At 43.7% G+C, this 25,602-nt stretch overlaps 1 protein-coding gene across 1 annotated transcript in view; it reads left to right on the top strand.

Annotated features, from left to right (window-relative positions):
* The window catches only part of LOC146789531 (uncharacterized), a 135,921-nt gene that overhangs the window by 56,542 nt on the left and 53,777 nt on the right, over positions 1–25,602 (top strand). The window contains exon 3 of the mRNA XM_085631698.1: positions 18,004–18,542. Coding sequence (XP_085487824.1) covers positions 18,004–18,542 — 539 coding nt within the window. The remainder of the gene's footprint in view (positions 1–18,003; positions 18,543–25,602) is intronic.

The following is a 25,602-nucleotide window of genomic DNA, read 5'->3' as shown; positions in this document are numbered from 1 at the left end:
TGGGATATATTCAAATGGGATAGGGGGGGTGTCCTGAACGCCCACAGAATAATGTTGCGCAACACTTGTGGGTAGAGTATTTTAAACCACAATATGCACGCAGTGGAAGTTATGAGTGCGGTCACGCTACTCAATATACATTTTATAAAGATGTTACCTTTAGTCTGAAAGATGTGGACAGGGCTTTGGAGACTGTATCAGATGGTAGGGCCCCAGGCATGGACTGCATCCCCGCGGATGTTTTTCTAAATGATAAGCAAACATGTCGGGTGTATATAGCTCAACTGGCAAATGCTATAGCCCTGGGCGGGGCTGTTCCTCCCTCTTGGAAGGGGCAGAAATAGTGCCGGTTTATAAAAAGGGGGACAAGGCTGTTCCAGGTAATTACAGGCCTATCAGCCTGATTGATTCCATTAAAAAAATTATGGGAAGGCTAGTGCTATTTAAAATGCAGGATTGGATGGATGATAACAATATCTTGAGTTCATTACAGGTGGGATTTCGTAGGAAAATTAGTACAATTGATCAAGTCTTTCGGTTTGTAACTTTGTATTGGCGCACTGTGGTCCTAGGGAAAGGGTCCCTGTATACAGTGTTCGTGGATTTGAGGGCAGCCTTTGACCTAGTCCCACGTGACAAATTATGGCAGGTTTTGATGGATTTGGGGATGGCCTCGGAACTACTAACATTGATCGTCCGCATGCATGAGGACACTTTTGCACGGGTTCAGTGGGGATTACAGGGGGAGGCTACTGAAGCCATCCCCGTTGAGCGGGGAGTGTGGCAGGGGTGCGTAATGGCGCCTACCCTGTTCTCGCTCTTTGTCAATGGGGTGGTGGATTACCTTTCTCTGACCCCCACCGATGCCCCGGTGCTGGATGGTATTCGCATCCCTGTCCTCTTGTTTGCGGACAACACCTTGATCATCTCTAAAACTCCCTGCGGCCTTCAGAAAACCTTGTTGCGCTTTGAAGATTTCTGTCGCCTGCATGGGTTGGAAATAAACACTGCCAAAACCAAGTTCATGGCGTTTAATGAACACAGATCCTTTAGAGGCAATATAGTCATGGACAAATGTCCATTAGAACAGGTGGACGCTTTTACTTACCTAGGGGTGACTTTGCAGAGAGACATGCGTTGGAATAACCATATTGATTTGGCTGTCCTCAAGCATCAGCAACAAGCAGGTTGTCTCCTACAAAAATTCAAAACATCACAGACTAAACCTATTCGCCCAGCTCTTGCGATCTATGGGATGAAGGTATTGAGCTCAGCCCTATATGGAGCTGAACTATGAGGCTTTGAAAATGTAGCCCGTTTGACAAAGGTGGAAAATGAGTTTTTTCGCAAGTTGACCGGTGTACCTCAAAGTACCCCTTTAATCCCTCTACATTGGGATCTAGGTAGAAAAGGGATTAAAGATTTAGTAATTTTGCGCCCATTGTTATACTGGTGTAGAATATGGAGCACAGAGCAATTAACGCAATACGCTCGAGGCCTTATGGATATTATTAATAATGATCCTTTTCATAAAATAAAATGGCTGAGTGAGATTAGATCCCTATCAGGGAAGATGGGAATGGTAGAACTGTGGGATAATCCTCAAAATGCAACCTTCCCATGTAAAAAAATTCTAAAAGCAAGATATTGGGAAATGGTCCACCACTCAATAATGTTGGAAAAGCTACCAACAAATCTCACGGGTCGTTTTCTTGAATTTAAGACCAGGCCCATGTTTGAAGAATATTGGGATGTTATTAAAAGGTCATATGATCGCAAACTGTATTTTCAATTTAGGGCTGGTACCCTCCCAACTAGGCAGTTTATGGTGAAATGGGAGGGGTCTCCAAGTGACAGATGCCCCTGGTGTCCGGACCAACAAGAATCTGTCAGTCATATTTTGTTTGGCTGTCCTCAATATCTTGCACCTCGCCGAATGTGGATAAAACCCATTTGTCGGCTCATGGGCACTCGGAGGTATGTTGACGCCCTGAGAATTTTAAGTACAGATTCTAACCCTACAATTGCGATAGCAGTGGCGAAATTTCTCAAATGGACATGGTCAATTCGCTCTAAAAGCCGCCTATAAACGGCTTCTTAATTTGAGTAACTGTAAAAAAAAAAAAAAAAAAATTTTTAAAATGGTACGTGAGGTACCATATAGCTAAATAGCCACATGTGATACATTAGACTAGTTGCTTCATAAGGTCTGTGTTTTTGTGCTTTGATGGAGATTGATATTTACTATTGATTTAAATATGTTAGAAATGTTGAATATGTTCTAGATTATAGTAAATTGGGAATATTTTAAAGATATTGTAGTTTTATATTATCTTTGAGAGTTGTGTCATGGAATTTAATGTTAATTTTAACTATTTTAAATTTTTTGGAAATTCGTCGTATTTTGAATAATTTATGTATTTTTATATGATATACTTTGATGACTCAACCGTCGAATAAAGTTATGATGATGATGATGATTACCAATCTTTGGAATTTGTTGTCTGCACCACACAGTGGTTCTGCACTTCATACAATACAGGGCATTGTGACAGAGGTGAGGATTGTTCTACTCATTTAATTCCAACAGCACCAGTCCAGAAACATTTTAAGTATTTCTGTGACCAAGATGGTGTTTGCTTTTATTATTCTGCTAGCAACACAGAATTTTCTTATACTCATTTGTGTACTTTGACTTTAGATGTTTTATCATTGTTGAAGTTTCAGTAGAGTACATACCTCTCTGTCCACTGCTCAACTTCTGTGTACAAAGTTTCCACTTTATGAGTTGTGTCTTACGGTTATCTCCAGGTTGCCTTATAGTGCATAGATTAGTCCCTGCCTCATACCCAAATTAGTGGGCCTGGGAACCAAATATGAAAACATTTGGACATATGTGGATTCCTTCAAATCTTCTATAACTTGTCATATTTCTCTGAACCAGTCTTAATGAGGTCCATGCTTTGAGCTGCTTTACTGGGAGAGGTAAGTGCTGTTGTTGTACTGTCCAGGTGGCAGAGCAAAAAAACCTGAACACAGCAGGTACATCCTTAGGGAATTAGGCTTCCCCTGTTAGATGTAGGTGACGGCGTAGATATTCTATAGCTGTTAGTAGCACCTCCCTATAAATTTGTTAGTAGGATATTTCTATATGTGACAAAGGGAGGACAGGCCGACCTCTAGCCACCACAGGAGATCATTATCATCAACTCTATTGGAAAGTCCGAGACAATCATAAACGTATAATTAGAAAAACACAAAACACGGATATAAAACATTTGCCACAAAGAGAATAATTAAAAAGGCATATGTTTATGACAATCTAGAGATGATTTAGGAAAACATCTTACTCTGTAGCAAACATCCTCGTTAACTAACAATTGCAAAAAACGAACGGCTGCTCTGAATTGTTTAATGTGTATTCCTTAAAAGTGGTAACAGAAATTAATTTCTAAAAAACTTCGTAAAATTTACAAAAAAAAGGTAAAATTCTAAATTGAGTGTAGACGCCATGGCATAGACACACACCCAATAATAGATTGCTAAACTGACTCAGAGGGTAGAATAGAAGATTACAAATCATTCCAGATCCAAGCCTCAGTAATGGGGCCCTCCCCCTGCTTCCTCGTACAAAGGTCAGTTATGGCTCCAGACCACAGCAAGATTTTAAATTTGCATATATATCAATCAATCAATCCATTTATAGAGCACGCTACTCACCCGTGAGGGTCTCAAGGCACTTTGGTGGGGGGGGGGGGGGGGGGGGGGTTGCTGCTACTGCTCAAATAGCCAGGTCTTGAGGTGTTTCCTGAAGGTGAGATGGTCCTCGGTCAGTCGTAGATGTGTGCAGGGAGGGAGTTTCATGTTTTGGCTGCCTGGTAGGAGAACGATCTTCTTCCGGTGGTGGTTCTGCGAATCCGTGGGACGGTGGCGAGGGCGAGGCTGGCGGAGCGGAGCTGGCGGGTGGGAGTGTAGAACGAGAGGCGGTTGTTGAGGTATTCGGGGCCCATATTGTGGAGTGCCTTGTGTGTGTGGGTGAGGAGCCTGAACGTGATCCTCTTGCTGACGGGGAGCCAGTGCAGGTTTCTCAGGTGGGCAGATATGTGGTTGTGGCGAGCGATGTTGAGGATGAGTCGTGCGGAGGCGTTCTGTATGCGTTGTAGTCGTTTCTGGAGTTTGGCGGTGGTTCCAGCATATAGGGCGTTTCTGAAGATCTTTCGGAGCATGCGCAGGGTGTTGAAGCAAGAGGACGAGACGGCGATGACTTGCTTGGTCATCGTGAGGGAGGAGTCCAGGATGAATCCCAGGTTGCGGGCGTGGTCTGAGGGTCTCGGCGCGGAGCCCAGCGCTGCGAGCCACCAGGAGTCGTCCCAGGCGGAAGGGGATTGTCGGAGGATGAGGACCTCCGTCTTGTCTGAGTTCAGTTTCAGGCGGCTGAGCTTCATCCATTCTGCGACGTCTTTCATTCCTTCTTGGAGGTTGGTTTTGGCGGTGGCTGGGTCTTTGGTGAGAGCGAGTATCAGCTGGGTGTCGTCGGCGTAGGAGATGACGTTGATGTTGTGTTTGCGTGCGATGGCGGTGAGGGGGCTCATGTAGATATTGAAGAGGGTTGGGCTGAGCGAGGAGCCTTGGAGTACGCCGCAGATGATCTCGGTGGCCGCTGAGCGGAAGGGAGGGAGGCGGACTCTCTGGGTTCTGTCTGAGAGGAACGAGGTGATCCAGTCCAGGGCCTTTCCTTGGATCCCAGTGTTGAAGAGGCAGGTTCTTAGGGTGCGATGGCATACGGCATCAAAGGCTGCCGAGAGGTCCAGGTGGATGAGAGCGGTTGTTTTTCCGTTGTCCATCATGGTCCTGATGTCGTCGGTGGCTGCGATGAGGGCGGTCTCGGTGCTGTGGTTTGCTCGAAATCCGGACTGGGACGGGTCGAACGAGTTGTTTGTCTCGAAGAATGCAGTCAGCTGTTTATTGACGGTCTTCTCGATGACTTTTGCCGGGAAGGGAAGAAGAGAGATGGGGCGGAAGTTTTTGAGGTCTTTGGGGTCCACTGTGGGTTTCTTCAGAAGGGCGTTGATTTCTGCGTGTTTCCAGCTCTCAGGGAAGGTGGCTGACGTGAAGGAGTTGTTAATGACGTTCCGGAGGTGGGGTGCGATGATGATGTCGGCTTTGTTGAAGATATGATGGGGGCATGGATCTGAGGGGGAGCCGGAGTGGATAGTGTTCATGACGTGAGTGGTGTCTTCAGTGCTGATGGGGGTCCAGGCGCGGAGGGTGGCGGTCGGGGTCGTTGGTTCAGTGACTGGAGGCGGAGTCTGGGGTCCGAAGCTGTCATGTATATCTGCGATCTTGCGGTGAAAGAACGTGGCGAGGGAGTTGCAGAGGTCTTGTGTCGGTATGATGCCGTTGTTGCTGGCGCTGGGGTTGGAGAGCTCTTTGACGATGCTGAAGAGTTCCTTGGTGTTGTGCATGTTGCTGTCTAGCCGTTTTTTGAAAGATGACCTTTTGGTGGTGCGGATCAGCTGGTGGTGTTTGCGCGTGGCGTTCTTGAGGGTTTTTTTCGAGGGTTCGGCAGGATTTCTTTGAATCTTTGAGGGCGTCTGTGAACCATGAGGTTTTCCTGTAGCCGGTCTTGCTTGGGGGGTTCTTCAGTGGGGCGAGGTCGTCTGTGCAGTTGGTGATCCACTGTGCGAGGTTGTGGGCTGCTTCGTTGGTGTCAGCAGTGTCGGCTGGCGGGTTCTGGCTTAGCGATGAGAGGAGCTGGTCTGTGGTGATTTTGCTCCAGCATCTGCGGGGGATCTGTTCCGTGCGGTGGTGGGATGTATTCTTATTGAAGGTGAAGTGAATGCATCTGTGGTCGGTCCAGTGTAGTACGGTGGAGTGGCTGAAGGAGACCTGGTTGCTGGCGGAGAAGATGGGGCCGAGTGTGTGGCCGGCTAGGTGGGTGGGGGTGTTCACCAGTTGTTTGAGTCCGAAGTTGGCGAGGTTGTCGAGCAGGGTGAAGGTGTTGTTGTCGCTGTTTTTCTCCAGGTGGAAGTTCAGGTCCCCTAGGAGGATGTGTTCTGGTGAGGTTAGGGCGTGCGGGCTGATGAAGTCGACGATGATTTCGCTGAATTATGAGCGCGGGCCCGGGGGTCTGTAGATGAGTGTTCCTCTAAGGGTGGTCTTGGGGTCGGTGTGAATCTGGAAGTGTAGGTGTTCGGCGGTGGAGAGTGTGTCTTCGATGTAGGTCGTGATGTTGATGGTGTTCCTGTAGACGATGGTGATTCCTCCTCCGGTTTGGTTGACGCGGTCCTTCCGGGTGATTTTGTATCCGTCCGGGATGGCTATGGCGATGTCGGGGGCCGAGGCAGCATTCATCCAGGTTTCCGTGAGGAAGGCGACGTCTGGAGCTGTTGTGTCGAGGAGGTCCCAGAGTTCGACGGCGTGTTTGTGGACGGAGCGGGTGTTGAGGAGGATGCACTTGAGGTGGTTGTTGTTGTTGTTGCTGCTGTGTTTGGTGGGCGGGGGCAGGTTCGAAGGCAGGTGAATTTGCAGGCTTGGCAGGTGAAGGGTCCGTGGGTTCGCTTCAAGTGGCTTGGTAGCAGGCGGGTGGTCGTCCGGTGTTGAGTGCGTTGAGGCGGGTGGTGTCGTATCTCAGTCGGATACTCTGGGTGCGGCGGGGGCCAGGGGTTCTGGCGCTGGGCGTGGTCCAGGCGCGGACGGGCGCAGACGGGCTTGCCTTAGGTGCTGTGCGGCCTCCATATGAGGGGCTGTGGGAGAGAGGAGCAGCTGGGAGGCGGGAGCGGGGTGGCGAATGGGACAGCGGGGGCGGGGCTGCAGGGACGCAGCGGCGGGAAAGGTGGCATGGAGGGAAAACGGAGGAGGGGGGCAGAGAGGCACACCAATGGGAGACAAAGCGGAAACAGGGGGCATAGAAATGCAAAAACGGGGTAGAGGGGGCACAAGGGCACAGAGAACGAAGGCAGACAACTGTGAGCAGGGGGCACAGAAATGAAAAAACAGGGGAGAGGGGGCACAAGGGCACAGAGAACGAAGGCAGACAACTGTGAGCAGGGGGCACAGAAGGACTTACTCAGGCAGCATGCAGCGGCGACAGCACTAGTGGGGCAGCGTCACAGGAGGACCGTGTGGTGGCTGGGGGGGCGACCTACCTGCTATATATATATATTTTTTTTTAAAGAGTTTTACATAGCACTGGCAAGACAGGAGGGTATCAGAGCACTTTACCTCACAGACAATTTCAACGTTTCTGCACTTTCCAGTGATGTAACAAAATTGCATGGGTCCCCCTGCAAGGACTCAATCAGGAGCTCTCCGAGCAGGGTGCTGTGCAGGGGCTGAAGGGGCCTATGTCACGCCCCGGGCACTTTCCTTGATAGGTGCCTTTGTATCAAACATATGTGGTTAACATGCGTCTTATCGCTCTTACACACCGATAGTGGGTTCTCGAGCAAGGAGGACCTTTCCAACTCTTCAAGGTTCTGCTTAATATATGCGAGCCCAGGTATTACCATTCTGTGATTGCAAAGTAAGCACTTCTTAGTTATTGCCTCATTTATGATAGCATACGGATTAAACCAAATGGAAAACCACAGCAACAGGGGGCCATGTTTCACATAATGTCTTAATGTACAGTAAGCCTCGTTCTTTGTGATAGATACAATTTGAAGTGGAAGGGGTTTAGGGAAAGATGACATGGTTTTCATCTTTCAAATCTATTGTTACACAGTATATTTTACATAGATTAGAGGCTAGCACAATAAATTACTTGTCATACATGACCTATGCCCATCATCTGTTTGTGTTAATTAGTTTAAGATGTAGCATTGCTCATTATCTTGTAGCTTTTCCTACAATGTGGCTTCATCCGTCTGAAGATGTGCTTTGTCCATGTGACAACAGGAGTAAGAGTACAATGCATTTTTTGTTATTTTGTAATTTTTATAATAACTCTAGATGTGTTTTTTTTAAACCGCTTTTTTTCACCCATCATGTCAGGTCACATAAAGTAGCGATGAAATTCCTGGTGACACTGGGAGACCCCTTGACTTGTTATAGTGTTGCCCTGTTTATCTTGAAAGCAATCAAAATGAGAAAAAACATGAGTATCTAGCAGAAAGAAAATGACATGATCCATGGAATTTTAGAATATTGGTATCAGATTTTTTATGTGTAATTTTTAAGGCTTGATTTTATGATGATGTACCAATATGAACTTGGATGTTACAGTTTTAACATAAAAAAATAAATTATTCTATCAATTTGATTTTATCTATAGACAAAACATGATTTTTGTTTTAAATAATGTGCTTTTATGACTATCTTGTGATAGACGAATAAAGATTAAACTGACTGACATGGTTTTCCTTCACCTGAAGTGCACAGCAATCTGTGCAACCCCAAATACCATTTTCATAGGTATAAATCAGTGAACACTGGGTTTTGTAAATTTCCCAAAAAGGGGTAATAGGTTTGCCACCCAAGGAATGACTTAGAGTTAAAATAGCACTAACAGAGTGGGTAAACTTTAAATAGTGTTAGGAGATACTACAGGCCCAAGACAAGCTAGATTGAAAGACTACCCTAAAATATGGAACGCTAGACATATTTAGAAGCCTGTTATTACTTATAGTTACACTACATAATTTGATGCATTCAGGGTGGCGTGCCCTAGTATGCGATTTGGAGAAATAGGAGGATAAGTCTATTCCAGACATAAACTGTGAGAAAGCTCTGACTAAGCATCACAAAGAATAGGGGGGGGGGGTGCATGTAGGACAGCATCATCTGCATACAAGAAAACAGGTGTTAGAACATAATTTGAGAAATACCTATTATTATTGCTTTATTGTTTGATTAATGAAATCATTACAGTTGTGTGGCCGAGGACAAAAATTTAATCCCAGTGCCCTGCTATTGATTACTGTAATTTTGAATTCTACATTAAACTGGGGGTGGCTTAAAACAGATCAAGTCAAACTCGACCTAGGGAACTTACTTAGCAAACTATGGTTGTTCTGTTGGATGGAACAGTATTAAGCCCGCCAGCTGTTTAAGTCCCCTTGATTTCTCATTGGACTACGAACATGTTCTCCCCTCTGCGCTAGGTCGCACTTTTTTCAGTTTGGTGGCTTACTAGTTGTTTTTAGAAGGGATCCTTACTTTTATTGGATATGCCTATTAATATAATGTCACCTCGTGCTTGCACCCAAGCGAAGAACATCCTGCTCTTGATTAAAACGTTTACCAAATAATTTTATTGCCTTATTTTACTGAACATGTGGGTGCACTACAGTGAAACATATTTGAATAATGTTTGAACCTTTTCTATACTACATGGATTGCAATGATTTAATTAATCAAACTATAAAGTAATAAAAATAGGTATTTTTCAAATATACTATACATGTAAGCAGAGGCAAATTTCAGCACTGCTCCATCGTACCCAGCCGCTCCCTGAAGCAGTATCGGTAAGGAATCAAGATACTGGGCTCCCTAACCCAGTAGCGTAGTCTATTAAATATAATTCTCCCAATTGTTCACCCTAAATATAAATAATGTGGTTGAGGAACTGACAAAGTGTGTTAACGATTCTCCTACTCTCAACGGGGTTAAAATACCAATTCTCCTGTTTTCAGACGATTCATTATTAATCTCCAAATCCCGAAGGGGTAACAAGATCTGCTAAATACATTTTTGGAGTTGTGAGATCACAGGGGTTTGAAACTTAACACTGCAAAAACGAAATTTATGGTTCTTGTTAAATGTGTCAAGAAAAGCTGCTCAGTAATGGCAGGGAAGGACTATTTGTAAAGGGTCTTTTGTTTTGACTATCTGGAGGTGACCCTGTCGGACAAACTTAGGGGGGCTAACCAGGTAAATAAAGGAGCTTTTATTATATCTCATAGGTCTAAGGCCATTCTACGCTTTCAGAAAAACACATACATGCATTCCATCTCCCCGGCCTTGGAAGCCTATCAAGAGAAGGCTCAAAGTGCTGCATTATATGGCACAGAAGTCTGGGGCTGCAGTGATTTGACAAGGCTCACAGTGATGGAAAATAAATTTGTTAGATCACTGCTCTCGGTCCCTTTAAGTACCCCTCTGGTTACACTTTATTTGGACAGGGGGATGAAGAGAGTATCTGATCTGGTGCATTTAAAGCCACTATTATTTTGGATCCATATCTGGACTACTCTGGAATTATCTGAATATAGAGATTGCTTGAGGGATGTAAACAATATGGACCGTGCTTTGGGGATACCTTGGTTAAGGTTTGTTTGCGACTTGTTTAAAAAAATTGGGTCTGAGCTGAGTGTGGGAGTCACCCGAATTACTGTGTGAGGCAGACATGTAGGTCTTAAAATCATCCTACTGGTCACAAGTGTGGCAAGAAATAACATTCAGAGGCAATACGGGTCTTCGTACCAAACAGATTCTGGCATTTAAACCCATTCCTGTTTTTGAAAGTTATATGGACAATATAACGCCACCACTGGCCAAGAGTTTGTTTATTAAATTCAGAGCAGGCTCTTTGCCGCTTTGATTTTTTAGCAAAAACTGGAATAGTACTTCCTCACCTGACTCATGTCCAACTTGTGGCATGAATTCTGATACTCTTGACCATATTATGTTTGTCTGTCTGGAATATCATTTCATGCTTAGGAAATGGTTATGCTCTATCTACCTGGCCTTGGAGGTACCTCACCTTAGGGAGGCTAAATTAATTTTGACGACTGATACATCTGGCCTGATTGTCTTTTCTGTGAGTTGATTTTTGTTTAATTTCTGGACTAAGCGGGAGAAGCTTCTGAAATTATTGTAAATCTAGTAGTTTAATACATAGGTAGTCCTGTAGGAACCAAATTAATTATAATGATATTTGTCTAGGTAAATTGTGTTTTTTAGAGCTAATGTACGTTGGCCAGTCGTATTTTAAAGAGCTCTTTATACTTTTATATTGTACAAATTATCATGAATTTGATATTTTTGGGGAAACTAGGATTTGTTTTAATGATTAAAATAGATATGTAGAGATAGGAAAATCTGATATTTAGAAAAAACAGTTGTATTGAAATTGCACTGCATATGGGCTGCTGGGGTGTTTTAGAATTGTTTTTTTAAAATGTTTTAAGAGTATATTTATGTATTATGAATGTTGAATGAAGCAAAACTGTTGCATGTATTACAAGGATACTTTGCACCTTTGATGGTTTGTCACTGAATAAAGGATTTGTTTTAGACTGCAACCCTCCCAATGATAGTGACCGAGGAGTCTATGAGCTAGATGGATCTGTAACACTTAGGATCGACTACCTTTCTTAAAGATTGGAACAATGACTGCGCCCGACCAAGAGGGAGGAAGTTCCAACCCACAAATATTATTAAACACATTGATAAGAAGTTGAGCCCATCAATCAACATTACATTTGTAAAACATCAAGAGGGACCGTGGTTGACCCAGATGCTTTGCCTCAGAGCTCTGGAGTAGGGCATTTTAGCATAGTACTCGTGCTGCAGTAATTGAAAAATCAATGGCCAAGTCACCAGAAGAGTCGGACAGTAAATATTCGTAAAATGAGAGACCCATTTTGTCCTGTATTATGACTGCTCATAGTTAATACAGAGTTCTTTTGCTCTCTGATAGATTTTAACGAACTCCAGAAACAATTTAGGATTTTTTACTCTGACAGTTGGGGTCAAATGTTCCCAGTTGCTATTATGAATATGAATTTCCCTTTTTATTAGAGTCTTTTTATATACCAACCGGGCAGCTAAGACCTCCCTAGGGTTTCTTGGAAAAGAAGATAGGGCCTTACATAGGCATCTATTTGCATTAGAGCACGGAGCGCCAAACCAGTGCTGAAGAGAAGCAGTATCCTGCGAACCGATTTGAGAAGTGAAAATGTATTGTTAACACAGAGTTTACTGAAACTAACCCTAATTGCCCCGCAGATATAACATCATCCAAAATAATCATAAATTAATTTAGATCGGATTTGATCAAGGAGGCTAAACATTTGCCGGGATTGGGAAGATTTTGTGCTAGCCTAAAACTCGCTGAGCTGAGACTGTGGACAAATTATGGATTCTGCTGGGAAAGTAACAAAACTAAAAGGAAATGCAAACATAGCTGTCAAGGGATTATGGTCACCGTAATTAACATTCAAGTTCTCGCACTTCAACAGATATGTAACCACTGCGTGATGTGAACATATAATCAATTACAGTGGAGCCCTAATGAGAAGAAGCAGCAGGGTAACCATGTGAGTCGTCCAGATCATTTGTGCATACTTTAAATTTAGCATTAAAATCCCCACTAAGAATGATATTGCACTCTGACTTAGTTGATCTATGTGTGGTCAATAGTTCATCAAATATTTTAAAAAGTATTAAAAGTTCTTATTAATAGTATTGGTAAAATCGTATTATAAAGACTGATTACATAAAAATGGAACTTGTGTGAACTCTCCACAAGAAGCACCTGGATCTCAGACAATTAGTTTCCATAGTAATTTCCTTTACTTTTAGACAAACCTTGATCCAAATTGACAAACCGCCCTTGGTTCCACCACAGGATGTATATTTGAAGTTTGAGAAGGAAGAAACCAGGCCAGGTGGTGCAAAGCTTCACATAGAGGCAGAAATGTATTGCCATTTTATAGGGTGTTGCCAACTTGTAACCAATCGAAAGATGCACCGCTGTCAGATGTTTGGTGACTTCTGGTTTGTACTGTAAATGGTGTTGGCTTTCCCTTCAGCTATTTGCACTAGCCCTCTTACAGCCTCTCAGGGCCACTAGAGGATGGACATATTGAGGGCCCTAGGCATTTTTGGATGGGTCATGCTATGAGAGTCCCTGGAGTGGCCACCACAAGCTCCTGCTGAGCATACAGCCACCCTGCAAGTGGTGATAGGCCGGTGTCTCTGATGAGTGCAGGCAATTATAGTGGTCTGCAGGGCATGTGGACCTTGGGGTACTACAGACTGGATGGCTCAAGGTTAGGAGAACACAAGGAGGCTGTTTCTAGGCCCCCACCCCCCACAATCATGCTTCTTCTATGAGAAAGAAAGCAATAGATCAGGAGGATGTAGAAAAACATTAGGAATCATCATTTGAAATTCTAGGAGTTAGGAGGCCTCAACAGCATGCCTGTAGAGGATGGAGTCTGCCACCAGAAGCCCAGTGCAAGAAGCCTTCTGGAAATTGGACCAACTGGATGTCCGAAAGCTTTAGAAAATGTAGCTGCTTGCACATGTACCTTTCTCCATTAGAGTGGTGCCAGAGGGCTGTCGGTATCCGCCATAGATTTCTAAAAAAATCACACACAGACATAGCCATGGGTTGTGAAGTTATGGCCCTGTGAAGCCAGGTTCTTATTTAATTTTCAGAGTATGATTGTGATCTCCTTCCATCACCCGTTGGGGCTCTAGAGCCTCCTCAGGGACATAAGAGCAACCCAGGGAGAAGCCCTGTTCATCAGAATGGCCCAGTCATGTGAAGGTGGCTGTGCTGACTTTTGGGCAAAGAAGGTCAGAGTGTACCTTAGTGTCACTGAGGAGGCTTCCTTGCCCTGTGGAGGCTGCTCTCTCTGCTACACCTGCTGTTGCCTTTGCGTCCCTATGCATATTCTAGTGCAACTTGAAAGAGAAATACTGCATCCATGTACAGTGTAGGTGGGTTGGAGGGAGGAAACAAGAGTGTCAAGTGCCAGAAAGGAAGCAGTTGCCAGAGGAGAATTGAGTGGTTGTGTACGTATGTCCTCGGTAGGGCCTGGAGTACCCTCCTGTAAAAAGTACAAAAAAGGCTGGTGCATAGTCAAATCAAGATGGCAAAAACAAAGACCTGTGGGGTGAAGGAGCAGATTTTAAAATGTGTATAGTTTTCTGTGGTGCCCCAGAAGCACCGATACACCTGCTAAGTGCTGCATTTGTTTCTGACGGCCACCTGGAGTAGGAGTGAGTCCCCCAAGTACCCAATGTACAGGTGAGTGTTACTTGAACTCTCCTAGAGGAGAGAATCTTTGACCGTCAGATAATCTAGGTTCATGATCAATCCACTCCAGCGGCTGACTTTTTATGTAGGGTTGGGCGTAAATCACATAAATTCTGTGTAGCGTAGTGACACTAAATTACCCAAACATTCTGCGATTTCGTGCGGAGTTACATGAGAAGAGTAATTCTTGACGTAGCACTATTTATTTTCTTATTGGAAAAATGCCCCCTTGCATCCAAAATGGACGCAAGATGCATTTTGCAATAAGAAATAGAGCTAAATGCAACACAACATGAATAGTGAAGAGGAGAAGCCGCTCGCGTTCGCTAAATGTGCACTTGGGGTAGGATTTCCCTCCAACCTACTCCTAGTATTTAGCATTAGTTTATTAGCACAAAATATACCCTGGATGCGAGGATGCATTTTGCGCTAGGAAAATAGCTTTAAATGTATCTAAACATAAAAAGTGTCAGGAGCAGTAACATGTGCTCGCTAAATGTGCTCTTGTGATAGGATTTTTTGCCTCCAAATTACTCTTAATTACACCAGCAGGCGTAATCACCTTATTATCAGTAATTCCACATCATGGGGAAAAGCAAAATTACTGAAATTACTTCGATTAATCCAGCATATTTGAAATTATGCTCTGGCCTACTTTTATGACTGCGATGAGAGTGTTGCCTGCTGTCTGCTGTTGGCCCTTGGAGATTGTTTGGCAAGCTGCTGTAAAATACATCATGTACATCTTTGTTGAAATGTTTGTTTGTGATGATAAAAAGTTTTGCCAAAGCCAAAAGGTCTGAGTTTTTCTCTATAATGAATTGCAAATGTTACATCTGTTTGTAAACCCATAAGCTGTTGGTTTTTATAAATGTAACAGTGACTCAAAAGGCTCTAGGCCAGTTGGTTGAGTCGGGAATTTCCCTGGCAAAGACATTATGTTTTTTCTTTTAATGATTCATATCTTTCTGCTGTTTGCTGTAGGCACATATAGAAGGTATTGTTATTTTAAAGGTTAGTTTCTGCTTGTACACAAAGTGTCTAAGGTGCTTTTGAACTATGGATCCAGTCTATATTTAGGGTACATGTATTGCATCCTCAGTAGATGTGAGGTCCCTTTAACAGGGATTCCAATTGTGTGCATTAAAATTCTTTTTCTTCTCAAAAGAAAAAGCACTGACTCAACAATGATTTTTTAAAAGTGGTATTTGATACATTGCTGAGTTCTGAGGTTATAGCCCAGAGCTCCACCTCAGTCAGCCTCTGACTGGCTTGCCTTGCTACTTTTTAAGATTCAAGTGATAAATGTGGTTTGTGGTGCCACGTTTGAGGACCCTCAATACGGGGGCCTCAGGACACCAAAGATGAAAGACCCCAGTTGACACAATTAGGACTCCGTGATATCTGCGACCACCCACGCAGACGTCTATGAGGACATTCAAGGGGAGTTTCACTAAGATTCTATGCTGTGAGTGCGTCACAAAAATTGACTAAAATCAGCTCAAAATCTTTTTTTCCAATTTACTTTCCAGCGCTAAACTTGTTTAATTCTTGCGAAATAACAGGAAAGTAAAGCATGTGCTGCTTTGCATTACTTAGCGCCAAGGGGGTGTTCCATTGGTGGTGCACGGGGGGTTCCCATGCAACCACCCAAGGTTTCTGATGCTAAACCCAATCTACTAAATACAGTAGATGGGGTTTAGTGTCTGAAAACTGTGCCCTGTTAAAATACTTTGTACGTTTGCTGCACTTTAAAGCACACATTCAAAGAGGGAAAATGATTAAAGTCAGGCTATGCATAGTATTTTGTACTGAAAGGATACCCTTCCAGTACAAAACCTATGCTAGACTCACGGAGACACCCTTGCACTATGGCAGCTGATTTCAGCTCCGGCGCTAGGGAAAGGGGAGGATAGTGCCTTATTTCTGTAAATTGGGCGATCGTCTCCTCGCTCCTTTTCACGCAGAGCAGCATTTGATGTTGCTGCGCTGCCTAAGTGGTAAATCTAGCCCTCAGTCTGTACCAATCTATTGATCAGTGTAGTACCATCAGTGACGTTTAAGTTACCCATTGGAATGAAGGCAGTGAAATAGATTTGGACCTTGGGAATCTGCACTGCCATCCCTTTCCCTACTATTGCTGTTATTTCTTTCTCTGCATGGTTGTTAAATGTATTAATGGCCTTGAATCCCTTTCTTTCTTCTCAACTTCGGCTTAGTGTGCCTCTCTGCTCTCTTCCTTCCACCTCTCACATTTGATTATTCTAGCCCAGGTGCCTCCAACCAGTGGATCATAATGCTACCATTCCAGTAGCTCACTGAAACTTGCAGAATAGCTCCCAGCCTTGGGTTCATTTTTAACTACAAACTGCAATATGTGTTGCATTTTCAAGCTAGCAAGTTAAGGAAAGGCTATGTTTATTTTACATCATTATCATGCCGCAGATAGCAGAGCCAGACAATGAGCTGTGCTCCACTCAGATTTATGACCCATGTGGGTCACAGAGGTTCAGACCTGAAACATTGAGGTATTTATTTTTTAATTAAAAGTCCTTCACAAATCAATATTGGAGCATGAGAAGAAAATTATATTTCTGAATGCTTTTGAATGAGATAAAATTAGAATTAACAGTTAATTAAGTTAACTCTTCATTTTAATGTTCTCCTTTTTCAAAGTGTCTCATTTACAAACAGCAGGCATCTTGCTCCCAGTGACTAGTAGACACAGTGCTATATTTATAACTGAAAAACAGTGCCATATTTATAACTGAAATAGAGAAATCTAAAGTGAATAATTTTTTTTCTTTGAAACATTGTTGTAATGCTTTTCTCTACTTTAAATTAAGCCAATTAAGTCCTAATGTATTATGAAGCCAGATTCTTCACTTTATATTCCTCACATTTAAACAAATGACTGTATGTTCCTGTTATAAAAATGGCACCATATCTACAGTCCACCGGGGCTAATATGCCTGCTGTTTGTAAAGACACTTTGACATGGGAGAAAATTAAAACGATGAGTTTTGTGTAATGCTTATAAACATAAAGGTTACAGTTGAATTTTCACCAATTTCAAAGTGTCGCATTTACACACAGCAGGCATATTGCTCCTAGTGGCTGGTAGGGTAGAGAGGCTGCCATATTGATAACTGAAAAATACAGCCATTTGTTTTATATGGGAGACGTTAAAAGTGCTGAAAAATGTTCCATCAAGTGCAGAAAAATGAACATTTTTGAAGAACATTTTTCTGCACTCTAAATTTCTCCCATTTGAAAAACAACGGTTGTTTGCTTGTGTTGTACATGTATCAGTGCCAAATATGGCAAAAGGTATGTCCTGTGACACAGATACATATTACACAGGTTTTCAGTCACCCATGCACATATTTCCCATTAATTCACACACATGTTCAAACATCCCCACAGTTCATGCATTCACTGATACAAATGGCAGCCCTATTGTAGTACCCCCAGTCACAGTATTTTGTTCAAACCAAAGTATCGGGCTCCATGGACATTATGTTTAAAGTCAATGAAACTCGTCAAGGGGGTGTCTAGTAACAATGCATGAGTTTCTTGGCCATCAGTAGCTCATGACAATTTTCACTGATCTGAAGTAGCTCTCATTACAGAAAAGATTGGAGAACCCTGACCTAGCCTCTACCTCTCACATTTGATTTGCCAGCCCCTACACTTTACAACCGTCTTCGAGTTGTGGTACGCTCTTCGACCTACATCTTCTGTTCTGGAGCCTCCTTTTCTCTTATATTGTCCTTCGGTAAACTTGTTATTGATCATCTGACCTATTTTCAGCACTTGGAAGTAACAGCTATAAATGTTAATAGAATAAAAAATACAAAATATTCCAGGAGTTAGTGGTATCAAATAGAAGCTAATATTTCTTACAAATTTACTTAATGCCTTAATCACATGAACATTGCAGCACATAATAGTTGTAATTCTAAAACTCATCAGATTGCTAATTTGACAAATCCATTTCTGTGTTTTAGGAGAAAACGAAGTGCCTTCAGAAGATGCCCTGATCCTTCAACTGCAGCTTGCCAAGGGTCAAGAGAAATTTGTTGAAATGCTTAGAAATCAGCAGAAGGTGATTGCTGATTTGCAGCAACGACTCACGGAACAGCAAAGCACACTAATCAACCAGCAGCGGGAGATTCTCGACCAGCAAAGGAAAATGTATGAACAAATGGATGTGGTGAAGGTCCAGTACGGAATGCTGTTTGACACTGTCAAGCAGATGTCCTTTCAGAGCCTGCAGGATGATATCCAGCACTACTTCGAAGGGCATCTCCAGGGTCTTCAGAACCAGGCCAGGAACCACCTGCAGAAGTCATTTTCTGTGCAGAAAGTGGATGTGGATGCCAAAGTGATCGATGTTGGGCCACCTCTGCTGGACTGCGGCGTTTGTGAAGATGATGAATTTTGTGATTTTCAAAAGAACCCGTCGCAATGTGAAAAATGTACTCTGTGTCCAGCCGGGTTTTTCCAAATGACCGAATGCTCTGCCAATGCTGATCGGATTTGTCAGGTGAGGTTTCACTGTTTAGTTTATCTTTACTGTAAATTGCCAACGATTTATAAGGTAGGTGGATCCATGATGTAACTATAATGAAATTAAAGCCAACGTTCATCACACTTAGCTCTCACTCATGCGCCAACATGTACTGAGTAGATTGCTTCCCAGCAATAAGAGTGCTCTGATGCCATGTCACGGTTATGAAGCATTATATAAATACAATATCTAATCCAAATCAAGCCAAACTGGATAAGAAGGAAGAAAAATTTGAAACAAGACATTCCAGTCATTTATTCTGCATCTCGTGTATGCTCTCCCTATCGAGCGAGCATTTTAAAGAAATTTTCCTATGTGTAGATGTTGGCTTCCTTGTATTGTTGCAAAAAACATTTTCTGTTTAGATAGTCTTGCCTGTGTGCTGTATGTTGGATGGAAGGGCTTTGTTGCCTGGGACGGCTCGTGGGCTTTTCAAATGTGTAGATAGTATTCCATTGCGATTCGGTGATATGTAAAAACTATAGCGATCCGGATTACTGACCTGCACTTATGACACCACAATATGGTCAAGGAAAGCATAGATGTGATATTCTTAACTCCACACTTATTTACCTTTACTACTGGTCGATACTGTGGAGTTGAAAGAAGTGCAGATATTTATTGAAAACTCAATATTTTGATAGAACCACTACATTTCATATTAGTCATACCGTTTTATATTGTATTTGGGAAATTCAGGGATTCTCTTTGGGACACTGTCTTTTTTCACCAAAGTGGCTTCCACATGCATGGTGAAAATGTTCTGGTGAAAAAAAAGTGGCAGTCGGTCCAACAAGCCCTGGAGGCATGTCAAAGATGTCTGTCCTCAAAGCAGGATCTACCTTTGAAAATGAAATAAATGTCCCTGATACAGTGGTAGTCTTCTCTCGGTGCATGGGGCAGAAAATGGATTCTGTGTCGAGGATTAGCTTGCTGCTGATGCTTCCACCTGGGAAGGAAAAAAGATGCTGGACATGGCTTGAGAAAGCCTTCCGATACCATCTCCACAAGCATGCTTCATTCGAAAGAGATTTCCTACATGCCGAGCTGAAGGAGGCTTTGCCGCTAGTATAACCACCAGTATAACCACCAGCCTGAAGAGGGGCGGGCAGGGGGAGTGAGTGTGACAGCCATCAACTTTTGACAGCAGTTCTTTTCCCATCCCATTAAAAAAGTCTAAAGTAACAGATTAATCTCAAACGGGTCTTAAAGTGTTTTTACCTCAGTATAGTTCCTCTTCCCTTTGCCCTGTAACTAAAATGGCCAAATTACATGACCGCCATTTTACTTTCTTAATTGGGAATACAAACCATTGCATAACTGGGACACATAGGTTCTGAAGGGCAGCCATAGCACACCATATTATTTTAGATTCATGACAGAAGAAAGCAGACCCAGGGCCTGATATATGGTTAGGTGGATGGGACTCCTTCCTTCGGGTTGGTAGAGGACATTACCTTCACCACCTTGATGGACCACCTTCTGCCAAATTTAGAGATGTTTGCGGCCCAGATGCCATCTGTTTGCATTGAAAGGAATTGCCATCACAGCAGTTCCTTTCAATGTACAAAAAGTTTGGTGGGCTGCCGCTGTCAAATTTGACAGCTATTCACCGAAATTTAACATGTTTTTGTTTTTAAGAAACTAAGTCCTCGGAGTATGTTTAAAAAAAATAATGACCCCTGCACCCTGGGAGCTTTCTCCCAGGGCATGGGAGCTATTATATTTTTTTCTGTCCCTCAGCGCCAGGCCTTTCCGGTGGCGAGCCAGGGACAGCCGGCCCGGACATTGCCCCATAGTACATGGGCCTGAGGCGCGAACCCTGCCCCCCTTAAACATGATGAGGGTGGGCGAAGGTCAGTAATTTCAAGATAAGAGACCTAAGATGTAAAACTCTGCCCCCTTCCACCTCTGCCTGTAGGGCCGACTGCACCGCCACCTCTGCATAAGCCCGTTTCAAAAGAGCTCGCCACCAGGCGTGGGTCGAAAGCGAGACAGAGCATTGATTAGGACATTGTTTACTTACTCTATTTCGAAATGATGTGCCTGGCTGCTGTGCATCTCTTCTTATGTAATGGTGCATTGATTTAGAGAGACCGTCAAAATCTGAAACAAGCAGCAGCGTTCCCTGCAGCGCCTGTGGTTTCCTCTGACGCTGCCCTCTGGGTCTCATGGTCACAGCAATACCTCTGAGAAACCAGATTGCTAACGCTATGCTAGGAACCGAGCATTTGGCTTTTTTCTCGATTACTGGCTCCCCCCGTGGATATATTCTCAGCATGCAGCTCCGCCATAGTTCGAACTGCATTCCAAGCTGCAGGATACTTAATATGACCAGGCGCCCCTGGCATATAGAAGTGGGGCGCCCTTTGTCGTCCACGGGCAGGAGCCAAGACAAAGAGTCCTTCATCTGTTTTGCCTTGAAGAGGGGAGGTGCTTGTGATGTCATCTGGGGGCGCCTCGGTGTTGCACTGTATAGGCCATCACAAGGCTATGAATCAGCCTCTTTTCTCTCCACCGCGCTCTCTGCCAGCATGCTGCAGCAACCACCCACCCACCCCTGGAGGTAGGAGGAATTGGCAGAATTTCTTGCAGCAGAAAAAGGTGGCTGCCCAAAATTTGGAATGACTTACTGAACTTACTTGACTTACTGAACTTACACCTTGGAGGGGTGTTGTTTTGTGCGGGCACTGGGCAGGCAGGAGGGGGGATTGACCTGCTGGTGGTCCTGGACCTTCTCGCCCTACCCCAGGGATGCCTAGAGTTGAACATTTTGGGGGATATTACATGGTGACAGGTACCCCGGTAAGGATGGACCGCAATGCGGTGCCCTGGTGTATGTGGCACTGTGAGTATTGCCCATCCCTCTAAGTGATGGAGGGGAAGTTGCCACTAAGTTATGCCCCGGGTGCCCTTGGTTGAGGGCGTGGGCGTTAGGGGGCCTGCTGGCACTTTTGCAGTCCGAAGTGTTGTGCTGTAATGGGTGGCGACAACTGTGGTATTGCTTGCACAATCTTTGAGGTGGTTGCTGATCTTACGACCTGTATTTTCATAACATTAATGTCTTTGGCTGATCTTCGGCTTGTGGTCTCATAACAATAATGTATGTTTAGCTATGGTTATCATTCCTCACTGATGGATGTGAGTATGTGAATAAAAGGCTACGCCCTTGGTTAAACCACAAGAATTGTAATTGTCTATCTTTTTGAGAATCTTTTCAGTGGGTGGGTGGCAGTGAGTTGCCCGTGCGAGCGCACTATTATTAGCTGCAGGATCCTTTGTAACAGTAGTAATACTATACGAGAAGCCTTAATGCACCAGGAACACCTTACTGTGTTTGGATTGACATTTAAAGAACACCTTTAACGATGTGGATTGGCAACTCAATTGAGGGGCTGCTCTTTTATTTGAGTCTGAAGGGCATAGCCTGCCCTACTATGATTAGGAGGAATATTGAAAATCACGTGCTTGGAGTACATGCCTTATATGTGTCGTGCACCATGCGTTTTCCTGCTTCAATTTCACATTTACTACAGAGGCCTAGGAATTCATTCACGAAGAGGTGTCTTACAAGGGCAAGAGTCGAAAATACCGAGGCAAATAAATGTGTTTTAGCTAAGGAAAAAAACCACAAGAAAAGTAAACGATAAACGTGTCTTCGATGGGCAGGAGTACAATATAATTAATTTATCACTAATATATCATTTCGTTGAACCATGCAGGCTCTGACATCAGATAGTCATTGTTATCACTTACTTTAGTAGTGACAACAACTATCCTATTAGCCCTTTGTTTCCTGTAAACAGAGCGATTAGGTGCAAGGGTTGTCAGGATATCCTGCAAACTGGTAATGTGTCATGTTGTTGCTGCCAACCCCTTAGCAATGAAGAAGTTTGCTGCGATTGGTGACCTATTGTGGCCTCTTATCGTGACACTGCAAGCAGCTGGACACAGTGCCCTTCATGCGCTACGATCCGGTTAATAAGACCATTTGTTGATTCTCAGTGCCTGCTGGCAGGCTATCTCAGCGAGTTGACTGCTCACCATTAAAAAACGCCGTGACCAGCATGTCACATTGTAAAATCCCAGCAAGGCTACTCCATGCTTCCTTGCTTTCATGCTTCAGAAAACTGGAAACAGAGGTCCATTAACATGGTTCATAGTAATATCAGTTGTATACAGCGCTTAGAAAAGAAGTGCATAGAAAGCCATTGTGTAAAAACCCTGGACACTTTTCCGCGCAAATAGCGCTTCTACAAATTGTAGCTCCTCCTCTTGATCACGCCCTTTGTGCGTCTTCCTCCTGAACTCAGATTCAGACTCACAATCACACAGGGTGACTTTGCTATAATAGGCAGAGCTTTAAGGTGGGATTGCAGCTCTTCTTTCTACCTTTAATGTGTTCAGTGTTGTTTGGAGGTGCAGCTGTTTTGGGAGGTTATAGACTGACCGAGCAGGTTTAGTTTTCTGCCCGCTTTTGCAAGGATTGCTTCAAGTGCATTGCTCCAGATCAGTGGAGCACCTTCATTTGGTCCATAGTCATGTCTTGACAACAGAGAAAAAACTATTCTTTCCAATAGATAGCATACTCTAAGAGTGGGTTTTGGGTCTGCCCCTTGCATATGACTGGATGACTTAGTTGTCCGGCTCACTTGCCTGCTCCTAATGGTTTTCCTCCCATGGCTGTGTTTGACCCTTCCAGGAGCATCTTGATTGGCTGAGGTATCCTTCCACTTGTGACGTCAGACCTTGTACTGCAGTGTAGGAAAGGAACTCTTTTTTCCCTCTCTCTGTCGCTGCACCCCCTTCTTCTCCATCCTATCCACTTTGCCCCTCGCGTCCTTTCCTATCATTCACCTTGTCCCTACTTCCTGCCCGGGCCTCTGGTACTTTTCTCCCACCTGCCATGATATTGGTGGACAGCAGTTTTAAGATAGTTTTCTAACATTTCAAGATAGCTTTCCATTTGTGCGCTTGTGCTTTACATGTGCAGTGGGCATCTTTTAAGAAATTGGTTATATTTTAAGTCTGATTCAAAGATTGCCACTGCGGATGCGAATGCGAATGCTTCAGCTTTGGTCATCTTTGTATGGGATATATTGAATTGTTCGAAAATGGATTAAAAGATGACACTGAGCATGCGGGAGCATTTGTGGTGGACATCACTAAATTGATTTCCTAATGTTTGAAAAAATCGAACTAGTAAATCTGTCCAACACGGTTTGGAGTAATTAAAGAAAGAAAACTATAGATATCTAGGGACATGGACCCTTTGTGGATCCACCTGCATGGAATCCATGCATCCAGGGGCAATGCAAAGCCCTGATTGGTTGGTTACAACCTGAAAAGAAAGTTGCAGCCACCATTTTGTTTCTTGGTCAGCCTGGGGGGTAAAATAAAAAGAAAAATAACATAAGGGGTCAGTCAGGAAAGAGGTATCCTGACCCCATAGGACACATGGAGGGGTCTATGAGGGACCCCTCATGGGCATGAAATTGCCCTTTTTTTGGGCCGAATCGTGGATCTGCTAGTCCACCGCGGCGCTCAGCGTGGCCCCCAGGGTACCTCTGCGGCGAATCCCTGGCTCCGAACCCCACTCACACAGCAAACCCCTGCCATGCACGGCCTTCAGTGGGTTATTAGGTGCATGCAGGGGCGGGGTTGGCTGCAGGGCATGTCATGAGTGATGTAATATGTGATGTCATAAGCAGTGTATCGCAAGAGCACAAGTTATAGTTAGCTCTGCTAACTATAACTGGCGAACTTCTGTGTTTTTTGTTAGTTCAGAACATTAATGTTGACACTGACATATTCACCTAAATATAATGTTACTTGAACTTTTGTTTTTTTCAGTGAATTTTTAAGATTTTTTAAAACAAAAACAGATCTTTTTTTATCACACCTAATTATAAAGTTACTTTAACCTTTTAAGTTTTTGCAGTGAATTTCTAGGTAAGAAAAAAAATGTAAAGTAATATTTTATTACCATACATAAAGGCAACCCCTACTTCGGCTGTGCGTGTCGGGGGGTTGGTCACGGGACCTTACGTTTTCTAAAGAGGAGGGGCCATGTGGTCCACTCCCCAAGCCTTATTAGGGCCCTGGGGACCCGATCGCCCCAGGCCCTTTTTTATTAAAGATGAGGGGGGGGGGGCACGTGCCCCCCCTTCCTGAACCTTATTAGCACTTAGGGATCCCGTCCCCCAGAGCCTTTATTTTAAAAAAGGGGAGAGGGGCCGTATTGTAGGCCCTTGGGAACCTGTCATACATATTTAATGCATACTGTCTCTTTTTGAAACCCCACTTTACGTGAACAATTTTCAAATGATTTCCATTTACTTCATTCGCCAAACACCCCTCCCCTTTGGTTGTCCCTTGCTTCTCAGTTTGGGTCATGATATATATTGACAATGCATAAACGCAGATGAGTAAACAGATTAGCAGTATGTGTTGAGTGTTCACTGTCATGGAGCCATCAGCAAATGTGAATCAGCTTTGGGATTGAGAGAGGTCATATGGCATCCTCTGTTACAGCTGCCTGCTTCAAGGCACTGTGTACGATCATGTGAAATCGGACGAGGGAAACACTTCTTCAGTTCTTTTGGAACCTGCACTGGAGATCTATTTGGAGAAATGATTTTCCTCACTGCTAATAACACATTGGTAGTAGCATATGTTCTAGTTACTCCCTCACAAACTTTATGGATATACCATCTACCTTATTACATGTGCCATAGGATATACTGCACCAGCAAAACCTTTTTAATTCATTATGGATTAGTGCCGCCAGGAGACGTGATTGTTTTGCACTCCACTTGAACCACTGTAAACACACACCCGTGTTCCGCTCTGTCTGACTCCACCGTCAAGAGACTCAGTTCATACCGCATTTCGATTCAATTACGTCCTTCTTAATTTTCAATTTTACAACGTTTGGGAGTGTTTGTCATCATTCACTTGCGGCACGCTTATACTATATTCTCTTGCAACCAAGTTTCTCGATTCAGACCCTTTTCACCCTACTCTTGCTTTTCAC

The sequence above is a fragment of the Triturus cristatus genome, chromosome 10, assembly GCF_964204655.1.
Source record: "Triturus cristatus chromosome 10, aTriCri1.1, whole genome shotgun sequence".
NCBI lineage: Eukaryota > Metazoa > Chordata > Amphibia > Caudata > Salamandridae > Triturus > Triturus cristatus.
The sequence above is the reverse complement of the archived record's forward strand: the minus strand, read 5'-3'. Positions and strand labels throughout refer to the sequence as shown.